The 18495-nt window shown below is 33.3% G+C and overlaps 1 protein-coding gene across 3 annotated transcripts; it reads right to left on the reverse strand.

Annotated features, from left to right (window-relative positions):
- Window positions 1-316: 316 nt before the first annotated feature.
- On the reverse strand, window positions 317-18072 carry LOC140057840 (uncharacterized). 3 transcript variants are annotated; one of them, XM_072103602.1, is made up of 3 exons: window positions 17961-18072; window positions 7140-7656; window positions 317-5744 (listed from the first exon to the last, which is right to left on the reverse strand). In XM_072103602.1, the coding sequence occupies exons 2-3, from the start codon at window positions 7617-7619 to the stop codon at window positions 3714-3716; spliced, it is 2511 nt and encodes an 836-aa protein (XP_071959703.1). In that variant the 5' UTR covers window positions 7620-7656; window positions 17961-18072; the 3' UTR covers window positions 317-3713. The 3 variants fall into 3 exon arrangements, with proteins under 3 accessions (XP_071959703.1, XP_071959702.1, XP_071959704.1); XM_072103601.1 differs by lacking the exon at window positions 17961-18072 and adding an exon at window positions 10373-10696; XM_072103603.1 differs by lacking the exon at window positions 17961-18072 and adding an exon at window positions 10368-10696.
- Between the last annotated feature and the right edge of the window lie 423 nt (window positions 18073-18495).

Below are 18495 nucleotides of genomic sequence, written 5' to 3' on the forward strand. Positions count from 1 at the left end.
AAATACATTGTTTAAATCCATAGCTGCCTTTTTGGTACTGTATCTATAATTTATATCCTACAGTAGGCAAGTTATATGATACAGTGACACATGTGATGCCTGTAATAGGCCACAAGCAACAGGTGCATCCCACACACATATGTGACACAATATTATAGAACTTGCCTATCATACTGCCATATGTGGACACATAATATAGATAATTTTGTGCAAGTGCAACATTGTAATTTTTTTACATTGAGAATTTGCTTTGCCGTGAACAAGGTTTTGAGTTTGGGTAAACACTTTGTACACACAAAGTAATGAAACACCTGCATACTGTGTAAGTAGCAAGCTTTATTTGCATAATATCCACCTGTACATAACAAATGTATACAACTTTGTAAAATATTTTACACATTATGGTAAACCCCAAAACATTCTGTAAAACCCTTTTCATAAAAATAATTATATTCTTTTCTTACAATTCTTTGGGTTAAAATATGTATTCTTTTATAATTTGAATTCATTTTTTAAATTACAATTAACATATTATATTAAAATTGGGTATAGGTGACTGTACTCAATACTAAATATTTTTTACACCAATTTAAGACCCAAAATGTTTTAGTGACACAAAACGTTTCACTTATAAATATTTTGAAATATCTGATGATTATACACAACTAATCAAATGCACTGTGTTAAAAAAAATAATGGTACATTTAACAAATTTATTTATTGTCAGCTCCTGTTTTGACGGACTTCTTTGAGAGTTTTTTCTAACTTTCAAGATTTATACCGAAATTTTAAAGGGGCGATGTCGCAAATAATGTTTTCGAACCTTCTGACAGCATAGCAGAATTAGAACGAACTTGAGCTTTATGATAAACTATAATTATCTATGACATCACCTTAAACACTTCTGTGTCAATTAAGGATTTTGCTAAAGTTGGAAAAACTTTAAAATAAATCTGTAAAGTAGCAGCTGACAAATTACTTTAAAATTTGTAAACGCTTTCCAAAATGTATTAATGATAAATTTGTAGACTTATTCTTGACATTCAAGTGTGACATTAAAATACATAAAGAACCCCATACTCTTGTTTATATGGAATGTTTACCATTTGCTGTTTGTGGCTCAGTGGCCACTTAACCTCCGCTATAACTTTTCAAGGAAGCCATCTTCACAGAATATTACATTCCTACAAAATATCCAAACATACAGTAAGTTCATTCTAAATCACCGTAAACTGGTCCAATTTCACTTTTACCTAACCCATGTTGGATCAAGTATTGAGGTACAAACTAATTATTTGATACTTCCATGTATCAACTGAGTTTTTTATATCTAGATATAGAATTCTGTAACATCTGACATACAACCCTATGACAATTCTATAGCCTTTTCTTGGTCAATATACTGTAGCTGGTGACTCAGTTAATTTTAAGAACAAATAATTAATTCATCATCTTCTTCATTTTGATCCTGTATTAATATCCTGTACCCATCAACCCACAAATCAGCTGATATTTACAAATTACACAAATTAATCTAAAATATTACACTTGAAATACAGCGACAATTAAAACAAATATTCCGCAACTTTACGCTGGTTTTTTAATACCTAGCTTAGTTTCTACAGACACTTGCCCCCTCCTGCCACACAATACCAGGATCTCTCTTTACCTCACGGCCTAAGCCTTGTGTACGTCCTCGGCACAGAAGACATCAGTCTGTTTCTTGGATTTTATAATCACTTGTTAAAATAATTCTCTGCCACAATATACCAGGATTTCGCTCAACCTCATGACCTAAGTCTCGTTCAAAAATCAGTAAGGCATCAGTCTGTTTTCCAAATAGTATATCGAGAGTTACAATATAATATTTGTTTTTAGTTGTTGAAAAAGCAGGTTTCACGTCACCATTATATAAACACATATTTCAATCTTTTGAGTCTAAATTAATAAATTAATTTCCTTCAATACACAAATATTTCAGTAAACTTTTAAAATAAATTAATTCTGGTAACAATCAAATTCATGGCATACTGTACATACATCAGAATATCAAGTTAAATTAGCATCTACAGTAGGCCAGGTGTTTACAAAGATTTACATCATGACATTTTTAATTAATACAGGTGTAGGACAATGGAAGAAATTACAAATCTATTTCAGACTGGAATATGAGGAACAGATTAAAGTATAATTTACATATTATTTTGTACAAATATGTAGACACAGTGTAATACTTTAGTATATAAAGAGACCGGGCCCTCCTGTACAAGAATATCAAGACAAAATATAAGTACCTCAATGACAGATTAGCAACATTAAAGACACCTTCCCTACAATTTGTGACGTTTTGTAAAAATAATACATATATATTACTTTAAAAACATTAAACCAGGTCATTCCTTGTCTTAAATGTACGTTTTATGGTAAATTATGATAAAAAGTGAGAAACAATGCACTACCTAAGTAGCTCACGGCGACTGACCTCCCGTGGACGGTCTTTAGGCAGCCTAGCTAGGCTTAGTTTTGTAGGCCTAGCTGGTAAACATCGGTAACGTACGAACATCGTACGCTAGCTATATACCTAGCCTGACGTTGTATAGTTGCTGCATTAATTGTCTTTCTATTTTCGCCAGACTCCGTTAATACAAATTGGGGGAAACCCGGTTTTTTCGCTGAAAAGCTAGGAGTCTTCCATTTGTTTTGGCCTCACGATCGATCGAAAAGTGGGTGAATTACAGAAGAAAAACAAAAATATCAATCCGCGCGCAATGCATTTTGGGATTTATAGCGGGCCGCTATAATTATTAGAATTGACTTATTTTTCACATTTTTAACCGTTTAAAGACGAAAAAAGTTATCGCAATAGGACCATATAGTATATTTTTACATTAAATATAGTTTATGATCTTAAATTAGATCTAAAAAAACGTAGGGAAGGTGTCTTTAACAATATCTTCATTTTGAAAAAGAATCGTCTAAACACACATTTGGACTTTTGTGAATCTTTAAACACAGCCTCTTATTATTTTATAGTATAATAGTTAACTATCATATCAAATTAGGATCGCTATTAAATGATATCATTAAATCAGTTTTAAAAATGATTTAAAATCAATATTGGATTCACTTGTGAATTGCATTTATTTAAAAAGGTATTTAAGACCTAATACAAAAAGTACTTGTGCTATATTTGTTTGCAGTAAACAACTTTATATTTGTACGCAACAACGTACTACAAAACAGAAGCCAAACTTCTACTATCTGTTCACTCTCGCTCGTCACATAAAAAAAAAACATTTGCTCAAACCAAATGTTTGAACATTAAAGCATAGCATCTTATTTTACATTACATTCAGTTCAAAATATTTTTACAAACTTTTTGGATTAAAAAAATCCACATATTTGGTATGGCAGACATTGGCAAACAGCTGCATTGAAAAAAGAAAACTGCTCTCAAAACATACTACACAAATTATCATCTACATTTTACATAATTTACATGTAATCTTTTATACATAAAATCATCTCAAATTTCGTTACGTTTCTACAAAAAATACTTTTCTTCTTTTCGACATATTTCCTCTAAAGGTTTCGCCAATTCTAAACAATTTTGACTGTACTCTTCATCTACTGTCTTCTGCTGCCACTTAGTTCCTTCACATTCTCTTCACAGAAAATTCTTCAAGAACAAAGCTAGACTCTTTAATGTTTTATCAGGTTGATTCATCAAATTCATTTTCATCAACGTGAACAGCATGAAAGACTAGTTTACGTGATTTTTGGTTCAAGTCCCCTGAATGTTTTAATCGTTTGTGATCTTCTAACTCGGACGCTGTTTTAAATCGCCGTTTCTTGCACAGTTCACATTTATATGCTTTCCACCCTGTCAGTGTAAAGTAATCAAAGCTTCCATCAGCGTTATAACTCTTTTTTATCTTCTCCTCCTCAACTCTATCAAGCTTACGTTTCCTCTCCGGAATTTCCCGATAAATATTGAACGTGCTTTTCCTACTGCGTTTCCGACCGTCGTCAGATCTGCTTTCTTCGTCGTCAACATCGTAGTCGTTGCCGCCATCATCTACATTTTGTTCAGTATAAAATCCTCCGGTGCTACGAATGGCACTGTTCACTTGTCTAGTGATGTCATCAACCTGAGCTAAATCTTGAGTTCCTTCGCTGCTCGTCTGGTCTGAATTGTTTGATTGGTTACCTTCTTTCCGCTCTATATCTGCTAAATATTCCCCAAATCTGTTTGGTGAAACTTGACTACCGTGTTTTGCGATTGAATTAGGTGAATGCACCTTATCCCCAAGTCCATACCCATGCATAAACCCTGGTATTGTACCCCATGGCATGTGAGTTTGTGCTACAGGTCCAAATCTTGCGACCATCTCATTCGAAGGTATCTGAGTTGGCCACGGCAGGCTCATTCTGTTTGCTTCTACTGGATTCATGACTCCGATAGAATTCCTTCGGCGTTTCATGTGAGGATTATTACGCAGGTAGCGGTATAAAACAGACTCTTCCGGTGCCTTTGGTGTGGAAACATTAGCAGAGGTCAGAGATGGATTAACGTTGGGAAAGTGCCCCGGAAAAGGCCAAGGCACCATTCTTGGTATCTTCTCTTGGTCTCGCTCTGGTGGTTGTTGATGGTAGGGATACCAGAGTGGCATTGCACCGGTCGGAGGACGTCCAGTTTGACCATACTGTTTTAAATCGGTTGAATGTCCATGAAATTCATCCCTTAATCCTACTTTAGAATTATCTAAGGTATCAATCTGTTGGTTATGGAAGCTGGGTATTTCTCCTTCTGTGATGCTGTAACTTCTAGGCCTAGTCTTTATAGGCCCATGGTAATCTACTCCAGGTAACTGTCCTGAGAAATCAACCGATCGTGGAGATGGAATTGGGGCTGGTCGCCGTGCAGTTTCATTATTATGCCGATGTTTTTCCATAACATGACTAACTATATCTCGTAATGATGATGGTGGTTTATCTCTTTGGTACAATTTTGAGTCGTTTCTTGTATCAAGCTTTGTATTTGTTACCAGGTCTGCCCTTGTTCCGAGTTCAAGAGCCGAAACAGCCTTAGGCAGTGTTTGCAACTTTGAAACTGTATCATTAAATGTAAAATCATTTCTTGGTTGCTGCTGCTGCTCCTCACAAGGTGATGCGGCACCTCTTCTCTCCCGTGTTTCAACTTCCATACCGTCTTGGAATTTATCATTTTTAACATTTTCTGTTGGTTCTGGTCGGAATGGGATTCCTCTAACAACAGCGACATCCCGTTGAACAGGTAGCGCTATGTGAATTTCGCTTTCATTTGTTTTTAAATCATCAGGACAAGATACCATACTGCTTCTAGACGTTGACTCCCTCTCATTGGAATCTGTTAAACTATCTGCTGATGCAATGTCCTTATTTCCAGGTCTGACTTCCTCCCGAGTAGGAATAGTTGACGATTCTTTTGGGCTGACTGGTTCTGTTTTAACAGCTTTGCCAAAGAAGCCCATTCGCAGCTCCGAAGCAGGATGACTACCACCAAGACTGTGTCGTCGCTGTAACATCTTGCGTACACCCAAGCCCATAAGTTGTCCAGAGTTAGATTTATCAGTGTTCCTACCTTTAGTTTCTTGACTGCTACTGGTACAGTAGTTTGGTGGAGAGTTTTGTGATACGGGTTGCGGCGACGGTGGTCTTCGCAGAACTATCTCATTTTCACCTGGACTTGAAAGTGGACCATCCTAAAAATAAACATGTGAACAAGTTTTAAAAGAGACAGTAATTCATTTTTTTTTTAAATATTTTGTTATTCGTAGATAAATTAGATTATACTATTTTTTTTTCAGCAAAAGCTCCTTGTTGTTCACAGAGCAATTGCCTATTCTTGTAGAATTTGGACAATGAAAGTGAAAATAATATTTTATATTATTTCCATTACTACCATTTGAAGATCATGATACACTGTAGGTATAAACATTATTCTGTTTTAATCAGGAAACATTGACATTTGTATGTATATTTTATAATGCAAATAACAAGAAATGGAAGTAATTTTCCACTGATGAATGAATGCAATTACAATACTTAGGAAATATTTATTTCTTATTCAAAGTTTTTCAATTTGCTTTTCAATAAGATTAAATTTAACCCCAAAATAGTGAACCCCACCTCTGGATAACCTCAAAATGTGGTATTATAAATATTACCTCGCCCACTCTTTTTCACAAATCATTATTATGATTTAGAAGCTAGTGTCCAATGTCTTTATAACGAGAAGGGTTTGTCATGATTTTTTCACACAATACAAATCAGAAAATGATGTCATGCTTGTATGGGGATAAATGGGGAATCCCCTTTTAAGGACACAACCTTTGAATGAAAGTAGTAGGTGTACTTTAATTGAAATTAAAGCAATTTGATTTGTTCAGAAAGATATTATAGTGTAGCTATAGTTCAGGTGTATTAACCATACCAAGGAAAATTAACAAAAGAGATGAATTGCATCATGCTATCTGGATTATAACAAACAAATTTGGAAAAATACAATTTGTGATACAGTAGTAAATAAAAACTGAAACCTCTGGTTTAAACAAAATTAATTTAGAATGTTTTGTGAATAATTTCTCTATAGGTAGAGTGTATGTTCTGGTTTTTCTAAAGCTACAGTAGTTAGGATGATACTATTTGTTGAGATTTTAAGTGTATGTTTTATTTTAAAAAAAAAAACATCTTTTTAAAAATCTAAATCTATTTTTTATTAAATGAATTTACAATTAAATTTAAACAAAATGTCAGATCTGAAGGACAACATAACATGAGCATTAGGAATGTTGTATGTAAAGCCTTTTACAGTAAGTCAAACGCTAGACCGCTAATAGCTAGTAAAACTGTTACTATAATGGTCCTGCATTGAATTTACTACTATAGTAACGGTATGCTTAGCCGCTCTCTCGTGGGATCTAAAGGATTTTACAGTTTGGATGCAAAAAAAAGCATGAAATCACGCTTCACATAAACAGCTACTTAGTTTGCCTCTAAATACTGTCACACTGCTTCTTCTCTGGGAGACCAGTCTTTGACTGAAGAGGTTACACAGTATTTAATAAATAATTAATTCAAATTCATCTTAAACTCACATTTTGATTTGGTTGATTAGATGTTGCTGCAGACTCATCAGGAATGTTCGCAAGATTGCTTGTACTAGAGGTAACTGATTGTCCGTTAACACCGCCATCATCCAACGATCTCTTTCCCGTTCTCTCATCACCTTGATATACACCACTAAGACGCAACGTTTGAGTCGGGCTACCGAGAGGAGTCTGTTCACCAAAACTACAATTCAATGTCTGTGTACCGTGCCCGGCTTCAATATGTTCTATCAACTGCTCACGACTCTCGAAAACAAACAAACACTGCTTGCACAGAAAGCATCTTCGAGGGAAGTGCTCCTTGGACATGTGACTGGTGATGACATGTTCCAGAGGGCTGCAGAACGGACACAGCTTGCATTTGTAAACCCGTATGATGTCAACATAGTCACGGAAATGGTTGTATTGGGAGTCGATAACAGTCACCTCCGCAAATGAAGCAGTGTCTTTTTTAGGTGAAGAGGTCATTGTCTTGCGAGGAGGCAGATCATTTTATGCTACATTTCTGCGAGAAAAAAAACCAAAATGAGATTTAAATACATCAAGCAATTTAAATAAATCTTGTGTGTACAGTAATTATATTACCTGGGAGAAGGTTGTCATGGTAACACAAATTATTCATGTAAATACTGTATGTAATATACAGTATACCATTTTTACATTTGTATGAATAATAATGAATAATTCATAAAATATGTTTTCTATAAATACATTAAAATTTAACAAGCCTATCAAATGGATTAACTTATAATTAATTATCTTTAACCAGGCGACAGAATAAAAAGGAACAAAATGAATGGTTTTCACAAGGAAATGGCAAAAAGAATAAATGGGTTTAAAATGTGTTCTTCGCAATATTAACATTACCTCATTAATATTAATAAATATCTTTTAGTTTGTATTTGACACTACAAAAATATTGTTAATGACATAACTGACAAAATAATTAAATTATTATCATATCAAATTAAAATCATAAAACAAGGTAATTCTCACTCTACTGTATGTCCATGACATTAAGATTAGAAAGGTTCTGTATACTGAGTAAATGTAAACAATTCTATAATCAATGTACTATTAATACTATCAATATTACTATATCTCTACTATTGTTGGTTTCTGGTAATATCCCCAATCGCCAAACAAATGTTCACTTTAAAGAAAGTAATTCTATGTTATGCTTTATTCCAATACAAATAGCAGGGGTAACCCACCTGAGGATGTAAAACTAAAGTAATTTACATTTTCATGCTCACATAATTTACAAGAGTAGAAGACTAGGTATTATTAGGTTTATGGTTCCATTTTGCTCTGTACAAATATAAATTCCCAGCGTATACACACAAAATAATTCCTCCACAGAAGCAGAAGGTTCATAAAAATATACTACAGGGTTTCCTAGGAAATGTGCTAGTACTGTACTATTATAAGGGGTAGCTGACTCATTTGAGTTACAGTGATGTATTTTGTTTAAGCTGCCCTGCCAAGCATTTTTTCATCTTTTATTTATATTTATATTGTTCAAATAAATAAATAAAATAAAAACAATAGACTGCTGGTTTTGTTGGCATGGTGCCATTAGAGGCCTTTCATCTTCCTCAATATGCCCCAGTATTTTAGCTAAAACATTAGACATGATCAGTATCCTAACTATATATTTTTGTTGAAATATTTTTATCTAGCTTGGATTCACTTGATTATAAAACAACTTACAGTAGTGTACTACTAAAGATACGTCTACACTATCAAACTAGTTTGACAAAAAAAATGTTACTGTATGTGCCCAAATATGGTAGTGATATGTCACATCACTACCACATTTGGGCATACCTCTACCAACCATATTTGGTTTGTCAAACTAGTTCGATGGTGTAAACAGAGCTTAAGAAAGATGAGAAAGAGATTCTTTGATTTTTAATTTTATCAATACTTCTGTATAAATTATCAAATGTGGGTTGTATAAAGTATAGAATGTCACTGATAATCTTGTTACTATTGTGTAATACAGCCAGATAATGTATTAAATCTGCAAAACAAATAATTTATGGATCTCAGTCTTAAAAGTCAATTAATTAGCTCGTTTAAAGAAAGGTTAATTTTTATCCAGAATGCCGCGAGTTGACATTTCACTAATGAGCTGTCGCACAAGGATTTCAAGACTAAAAGAAAATAAATATGTTAATTAGTAAGCTAACATTTGCCAGTCTTATTCCAAGAAATATTATTATTATGTACAGTAATGATGTTGTTGCTGCCACAATATTCTTTGTAAAGGCCAATTTACACAGACGGTAAACCACATACCACGTAGAATCTGTATCTATCCTGGGCTGAAAAACGCCCGTCCGCTCGGCATTGTGCGTAAATGGTCATAAGGAATATAAACATAGATTCTATTTATATTACCGTTACCGCTCATCTGTGTGAATTTTTTGTGTAGCATTTTTCTAAGAGATTGTATGCTGGGAAAAATGTTCCCTCCCTCCCTTCCCCACCCCGCTCTCCAAAAATGTTCCCTCCCTCCCTTCCCCACCCCGCTCTCCAAAAATGTTCCCTCCCTCCCTTCCCCACCCCGCTCTCCAAAAATAACATAAGCAAACACGCATTTAAAGCATAGGAATAATTATTTTTTAATACAATGTCTCGTAATTTCTGATGTTATGGAAATAATCTAAAGATGCTCTGTGCCATAGAACCTTGTGGTAGTACTGTACATTGCATGTTAAAAAATCACAATCAATCGATGGCAAAACATTGCATGCATAATTAATATCATTATTAATAATACTATTACTCTATACTTAGAATTTTGATTCAATAACAACATACTACTGTACACAGAGCTCATTAAAATTTACCCATCTTTAAACTCTGGTGTAAAGTCCAACCAAAAATCAACTCATGTTTTCTTACCATTTTAAAAGAAAGATTTTCCCTTGACAAAATGTTTACCACATAATCTGCTTAATACATTATGAACATCCTAAATTAAAACATTATTTTGAAAATTTGAAATTTGTTGTTACTACTGTAATGTAAAGAAAGATTTTGATAAAAAGTTTGCACACTTTAATTTGTGAACAAACACATAATAGACTCAGCATGTGTTAGTTAAAACATGAACTTTGCACTAAGCTTTAAAAATATAGACTTTGTGCAGCAGGATGTTTAGCACACACATACATACTAACTTAACACCTTTAGTCAAGTACGTACTTTACCTGAACCACAGCGTTTTAGAGATCCATACCTGCAGCCTGCTGCTGTTAGTGGTTTTGATGGTGTGCGTCTGTCGTAATTCATTCAACTAATAAGTATTGTTGAGATATGACAGTGATACATCAAAGAAAATTTTCCGCTTATCATTCAAGCCACAATCAGAATTCTCAATTGTATGATGATGTCAGTATCTATAAATAGTTTTTTGCATTTATAATTGGTGGATTTTCTAAGGGCAATTTGGCTTTCATAATATTAATTGTTTAATGCTTTTAACTGTAGGTGTGTTTAAGTCCTGATAAAATGACCACGCAAAATGTCATGCAAGAACCTCTAAACTAGTTTGTGTAAAGTGAAATACTGTATGAATGAACAATTTCTTTTTAAAGACATCTTCCCTACAATTTGTGACATTTTGTAAAAATAATACATGTATACGTTGTATAGTTGCTGCATTAATTGTCTTTTTTCCATTGATACAAATTGGGGAAAACCCGGTATTTTCACTGAAAAGTTAGGAGTCTTCCATTTGTTTTGGCCTCTATGCGACAAAAAAATGTGATATGCCAATAATATGTGGACATGATGTCATATCACTACCATATTTTGGCATATCACTACCATATTTGGGCACATCACACATTTTTCGTCAAACTAGTTTGATAGTGTAGACAGATATTAAGGCTTTTTTTTAGCTTAAGAAAACAAATTGGCTTTGATTTTGAACAATGTATGAAAATCAGCATCGCATGCTTAAAAGAAAAAAGACAGTTAATCTAGGGATTCATTATCGCCAGTGTCCATAGTTACAGGTACACATCATTGAGGAAATCAAATTTAAGGAAATTTTCGATCCTACAATTCAATTCAAAGTCCACATAATTTGGAATGAGTTGGTGTGAACTATACCCACTTATCACACAGATTCCTTCTTTAAAATGAATTTTTTATAATAACATCTCTACAATTTTTATCTATTTTATCTTATTCACAAGAATTTACTATAATTTAAATGTCATGTTTTGTTATATATCTTGTTCATTTGCTGATTTTTCACGTCATACAGTACCCATTGAGTTTAACGCCCGTATTCTTAAACCGGACTTTAGTTGTAGTTCGAAGTTCGACTTGAAAAAGTCGTAGTTCGAGCTATTACAGTACTTCAAATTCGATTAAAAAACGAAGTAGTCGAAGTTTGCAGTTCGACTTAATGAAGTCGAGCTTTTAGTCGAGTTGCACACGTCTGGGTAACAAAGGCTATACATTGGCCAATGACAAGAGAGTATTTGAGGAGCAGCCAAAATTTTGCGCATTGATATCACTTTCCATTTTTTTACAACACTTTTTACGCATCAGGACTATATACATGAAAAATAATTGTAATCGTTAATTATTAGAACAAGATGAATAAAATTAAAATTAAAATAAAATAAACACAACAAACAAAATCTTCGAAATATATTTAGGAACCATGGCGGTACGGTAACTTTCATATTTTTTAGGCCTCCAACAAAGTATGATCGCGACGAACCACGCACTTCATAGCGTGACAAGAAAGCGCTAGGCCCCTAAACATTCCATCGCGTGGTGAATTTCTCCCAGTGTTGCTATGGCGTGACGTACTGTAGTTCAAGCCGGACTTGCGCGAAGAAAATAATGTAATTTGTATACGGTTGTAAATAAAGATGATTTTCATTATTATAACATATACCAATGTATATTTAATTAAGCTAATATAAAAATAGATATTTCATTCTTCAATATCTGGCCAATATAACAACTCAATGACTGTTACGTTTTTCATAAACATCGTTTAAAATCATTTAGTCGACCATTTTAGCCTGCCCCCTCCAGGACTAAAAAAATCAATCAAAATCCGTCTCGATTTAGTCGAGGTTGGCCTGAATTAGTCGATTTAGTTGAAGTTCGGTTTATGAATTAAAATGACGTCATTTTTCGAACTACCGGTACGACTAAAGTCCGGTTTAAGAATACGGGCGTAAAATATCCAAACTTGACGTAATTTATTTATACTGATAGAAGGTGAAGTCAAACAAGTTATTTTTTCTAAAGCTTTAAAAGTAAAACGAATGCTTGGTTTCCACTACTGTAGGATGCAGTGCAAAGTTATTTGACCAATCACAAGCTTAATATGAAGTTACTGAGATAAAGCACTTGGAATCAGGGAATACTGATAAGTTGTTTTGGTAGTAGTCATTCTCGTACTGTACATTTAAAAGTAACACATCCAAATGCCAACTTTAAGTCAATGGCTACCAGATGTCTCTGTGAGACGGTTATTTGAACCAGTACCAGTACCAGAACCAGTATATTGAATAATATACAAATAATGAATGTTTATGAGTGCAATGGTACAAATAATGGCACAAGGTGAATGATGAAAGGTTATATCAACGAGGCAAAGCCGAGTTGATATAACCTTTCATCATTCACCAAGTGCCATTATTTGTACCATTACACGAATACAAAACATTCATTATTTGTTTTATATAACATCTAGACGTTTTTTTTTCGTACACAAAAATGTTTCAAAAAGTACTATTTAACGATCGTTGAATAGTGCGTACTATTGCACGCCATGTGACCCACATTCGTCCAATCAAATGACAGGAATTTATATAGGTGTTATATAATATGTACTATGTACTGTAGTAAGTATATTTTAATTTACAATTCTTGCCTCCTTCTGTGAAATAGGAATGTCCACTATACCACCATTATATAATGGCATAATAGGCAAAAACGCAATACAAACTTTGTGTGCTACAGTATTAAACTTGAAATTTAGATTTACCAGCAGCCTGAGTCATTGCTCGTTTTTTTTTTAGTGAAAATTCATTTTTTTAGTTTAATATTGTATGTGTACAATATAGTATGTGTAAAGTCTGTACAACAATTAGTAACAGACTTGTGCAGTACTAATATCAAAATGCTTACATTTTTTCATGGTGGGAAAAATTTACAATTTATTATAATCCTCAGAGACATTTAACCTGTATCCGACGCAAATCATTTCTCACTGAATAAAAAACTCATCTATTTTTCTAACAAAAGTTCTCATACTAGAATGTTAATACAGATTGAATTGAACCAAATTGGCTTGAAAAAATATGATGGTTTTTTTTTTATGATTTCATCTAATCAGTTGTACTTTGATCAAAAATGATAATTTTATAGATGTCATCTTGGTAAAAATTAATATTTGAACACTATAAATTCTTGGATGACGATGATGGACATTCAGATGAATTGATGTACAGTAAGCTTGGAAGTGAGTTGACCAATCATGATGCGATAGATCATTCATTCAAACTGTTGCTTGTGATTGGTCAACTCACTTGTGTCGTACTTACATGTACGTCGATTCGTTAGAAATTGGGACTCAAACATTGTACTCTCTAGTAATTGTCCACAGTTAACATTAACAGAAAAACTCATTATGTCCTCTCTATTGACTACTATATGTTTGCCCACCATAGATATCTGGGTAGCAAATACATTTTTTCCAAGAATTTGAGTTTAAAGGCCAGGTGCGGGCAAAAAATTTCTATTGATCATACATTCCAATAATTATCGATCTATAGTTTCCCCTATGTTTCATAATTTTTTGGGATTTTATTTGTGTTACACGAGCTTGTTGAAAATAAGCACTTTCATATCAGTGGGGGGATAGTTCAACTTACACAGTAAAATCTCTATTCTTTTGTACACAAATTTTGTAAATAGAGAGGCATTTTAAAAAGCTATGAAAAATAAATGGTGTGGTAAAAAATGTTAGCAGATGACTAAATATAGGTAATATAACTTGAATATTACATTTCTGATATTTTTATTCAACTTCAGATTTTTATTTTCATGCTATAGCAAAAATTATCCACCGTATATCCACCATCTTTTTTCACCGTCTAGGGAGTCACCAGACATCTGATTACATTAGGTTAACTACCTAACTACTGAAAAAAAGTCTTTCTGGTTTTTATGGAAGAATTTTGCCAAATTTTGTTTTTGACCATATTAAGGGAAATTCATGTTTTTTCGTCTGGATTTCTCTTACAAATATTTGATTTATGTACAATTAACAAAATATTATATTTAAAATTTATGCCTGTACCTGAGCTTTAAAAGGCTTTATGGCTAGTCAGATGAAGTTAGGAATTTTAAACCAATTGCTGATGGTACACTACTGTAGCAGTTTGATTTAGATTATTGGTAGTTGAAAATTTAAAATCTAGCTAATATTTGTTTGAGGTGTAATTTTGGAAAAAATAGATACCGGTACCTTTTATTCAAGAAAAGGTGTGGTACTGTAGTTTTGACCCGAAATTCAACTTCTTGTAGAATTAATTTTTCAAAATATAATTACTTTCTATTTTTAAGTAAATTATTTGAATCTCTATAAGTTGCACTTTTTTGTTGTTTTATTTGTTGATGTTTAATTTTGGTCGAAACAAATGTTTGATTGAATATTTATTAGTTATCCGCATTGAGCGGATAACTCCTTGTAACTGTCCTGTTTCATCATCTTTTTTTTTTTTTTCTGTATTCTTCTTTCTTTCTGTCATTTTTGTGTCTCGCGTAACTCAAAAACGTGTAAACATAACTTTGTCAACTTGTGGGCATTTATGTGAAATTGTGCACCTCCTATTTTGAATGACGTCAGAGTTGCGCAACATGACTTACGCGCGTTTTTACGAATTTTGCGTATTTAACATAGATCGAAAACCATATAACAATTTAATATGAAACTTGACAAAAGTTTAAGTTATATCTTGCGCTAACTGACTATGGGGAAAAAATGGCATGTTTCACACGAAGTTACGCGCGCACGCGTTTCATGTAATTTTAAGCATGTAAAAAATTCCCACACGCGCGCATTTTTTTACGCGCATGGTGCGAACGTAGCGTTGAAAACAATTTTTTTTGTGTAATTTATGTTTTTTCAGCCTTTTCTAGTAATTTTACCAACTTTTAAACAATTTCGACTTAAAATTACGTCATACAGGCACGTTGAATTGGATAATTTACGTGCGTTTTTGATGAAAAAGTTTAAAAATTTGTCAAAATTCGTCAAAATTATGCCTTTTTTTAAACAGTCATAGATTCTAAACAACGAGGTGAACTTTTTTTAAATTTCATATTCTGGAAGTTGATGAGTTGTAGATATCGGATCATGAATCAATATGGCTAACCGGACATTTTGACGTCATCGTATGGCCACACGAATGAAAAATATAGGATTTTTGTCTCTTTCGTTATTGCTCATCATATTCAATGGAGCACATCACGCCTATCTGTATTCCTTTTTCTCCGAGATTTTAATATTGTCTAGACCGTCAATCAACTATCTTTCGCATGAGTTAAAAATATTTCAATTTTTATGACGTCATCATGCCTAAAAATTATAATTAACAGGGTTATTAATTTCATCTTTACAGTAAATTTTAATCTGTTATAGCTCGTAAGAATAAAAAGTGATAATTATGATTAAAACGTTTTCTGGAAGCTATTGGACTGTAGATACAAATTAATGTGAGCATTTTGCCAATCAGATGTTGTGAAGTCATCATATGGCCAGTTGAATAAAAAAAGTCGTATTTTCATATTTTGCCTCATGGTTCATCATATTTAAACGAGCACGTATCCATATTCTACGTATTCAAATTTCTTCTACACGTTAATATGTTGTTGGTGAGATAATGTCCTTCCGAAATTGCTATCTTAGTGTTTAATTTTAATACCGTCGCCATGTTAAAAATTGGAATAAACGGTGGGTCCCGTAATTTCACCATTCTACACTGTATGTAATATGTATACAGATTATACTGTATATACTATATGACACAAAATAGACAGAATTCAGCACTAACAAGATATGATATTCTTCAGTTCAGGTCATAATGCCATAATCTTTTTCTGTGTGCAATATTCCAACGTATGACGTGCACGTGGCGTTTGTCGTGCGGATAACTAACTCGTCAAAGTGACGAGTTTCATGTCTAGTTGAACTTTTATTTTACTAACAACATCTGCCGAGTGGATACAAATAAATCCTACATTTTTACAAAATAAAGTCAAAACATTGACAAAAACAAAAGATTATCATCAGACTTGCAAGTATAAACACAAAGTACACTATGATTTAACAAAATCAAAAGATCTTTCTTGATAAATCACACAAAACAAATAAGACTTTAAATAGAATATACACAAAATAACTTTACATACCAAAATAGCACAACACCAAAAACATAATAAAGCTGATTAACCTTTAAAATAGTCTTCAATGGAATAAGCTGATGATAGCCATGTTTATTTTCTTATTATTTGTACTACTGTAGACTAAGCTTTAAGGTTATCAATCAGTTACTTACTGTCATCCGACTGAAGATGCTCAAAGTACTGTCTACACTATATTAAACTTTATGTGACAAAAAATATGATGTGCCCATATATGGACATGATGATGTCAAATCACTAACAAATTTGGGCATATCACTACCATATTTGATCCCATCTTTTTTGTCAAAATAGTTTGACAAGGTGTAGATAAAGCTTTAGTCATATTTGACAAAAAGGAACAGGCCTGTGTTTATTTATCTTATTTTTTTACTACACTATTTATATTTTTAAAAAAAGGTCCCTTAACCCTACAGTAGCCACTGAACTTTATACTAAAAATATACCAGACTAACTGTTTACTACCCTGAGGATAAATTCTTGATAGTTGAAGCTGATAAATATCCTGTTGTGAAAACTAGCCAGCGTCTTAACATCTTCAGTGCAATACAAAATCAAATTTTAACCAGGTTAAGTCGGTTATAAATTAGATTTGGTATTTTTAGCAAGAGATAATTTGAGTGCATGCTGTGCATCACTTTAAGGAGAAAGTCCTACTTTTTTGTGGCTAGAATTGCATGTTGAAATACGTACATTACTTTTAGAGCAATTTTTAAAGGATGGATTGGATGCCACAGTGATTCTCAGCCATCAGTCAAACGTTAAACCTACTGCAGCAAGTAGTATATTATTAGTAGTTAATAAGTTCTGACTTTATAATTAATTATCCAAATAAAAAAAAATTACTATCAGTATCAGTGTGTCCAGGAGGAAAAGTAAAAATTAACTACTTTATAATATTAATTAGGCTTAGTAGTCAAGGTCACCTAGCTAAAAACTGGTAAATAACAATATGCAATAATGCCAATGCAAGCAAGGAATACTTACAAATCAAAATGTCAAATGTTTGTGTAAAAAAATACAGTGTAGTGATTATCATTTGGTTTCGAGGCAGAAAAGGTTAGTTAGCTTAAAAACGGTACTTAATGTCCGCCTACCTGACATGAACTAGCTAGGCTGCTAACCTAGACAGTACAATACAGGCTAGGAATATACAGACTAGGCCTAGACCTAGGCTACCCTGGACTATCTGTACACGTTGGACAATGATTCACTCTCTCTCTAGTAGGCCTGCCTACCACCTCAACGCCGCGCAGCCTAGGTTAGGCTAAAGCTGCAATATATTGGATACAGCATTTACGGAGCCTTGTAATTCATAGTTTTATTACTTACCATTAAGCAAGACGACTGCCTTATTAGATTGTTGGTGTGCCCAAAAACCAATGATACCCAAAACACTACATTAAAAATACTGGAGTTTTTTGTGACAAATCCAGGCATAGAAGTCGGCGGGGCGGGGGGAGAGAGCTGCTGCGCTAAAAACCAAAACAAGACATGACAAAATGCTTGGTGGCGCTGTTCTAGTTAAAACACTCGATTCACACTACAGTACTACATAACAGCATGCAAAGTATAACAAATAATTTGTTGCCTTCGTAGGTACGTGTGAAAGCATCTCTGTTGTACATCGATGTAAAATCCATAAAGAATACATTGAATTAACATTCTGTAACGTTGTTAAACTCCGAATACGGATAATTAATACAAACACTTAATGAGTGGATATTCGTTGCAAACTTTTCCCTTTATCGTGTCAATAATTCTGATGCATATTAGGCAATATGTTATTTTAGGGCGGGGTCCAGGAAGCACAAAAAGTAACATTAATGTTTTCCAGTTTTGTAAATGTCAATTACACACATGCTAT

The sequence above is a fragment of the Antedon mediterranea genome, chromosome 8 (assembly GCF_964355755.1).
Source record: "Antedon mediterranea chromosome 8, ecAntMedi1.1, whole genome shotgun sequence".
NCBI lineage: Eukaryota > Metazoa > Echinodermata > Crinoidea > Comatulida > Antedonidae > Antedon > Antedon mediterranea.

What these genes read in the sequence shown, in the direction of transcription:
- LOC140057840 (XM_072103602.1), bottom strand. Translation starts at nt 7,619, where the DNA reads ATGACCTCTTCACCTAAAAAAGACACTGCTTCATTTGCGGAGGTGACT. An exon ending in CTAATCAACCAAATCAAAAT is followed by an intron (nt 5,745 to 7,139) that starts GTGAGTTTAAGA and finishes GTTTATTTTTAG; the next exon opens with GATGGTCCACTTTCAAGTCC.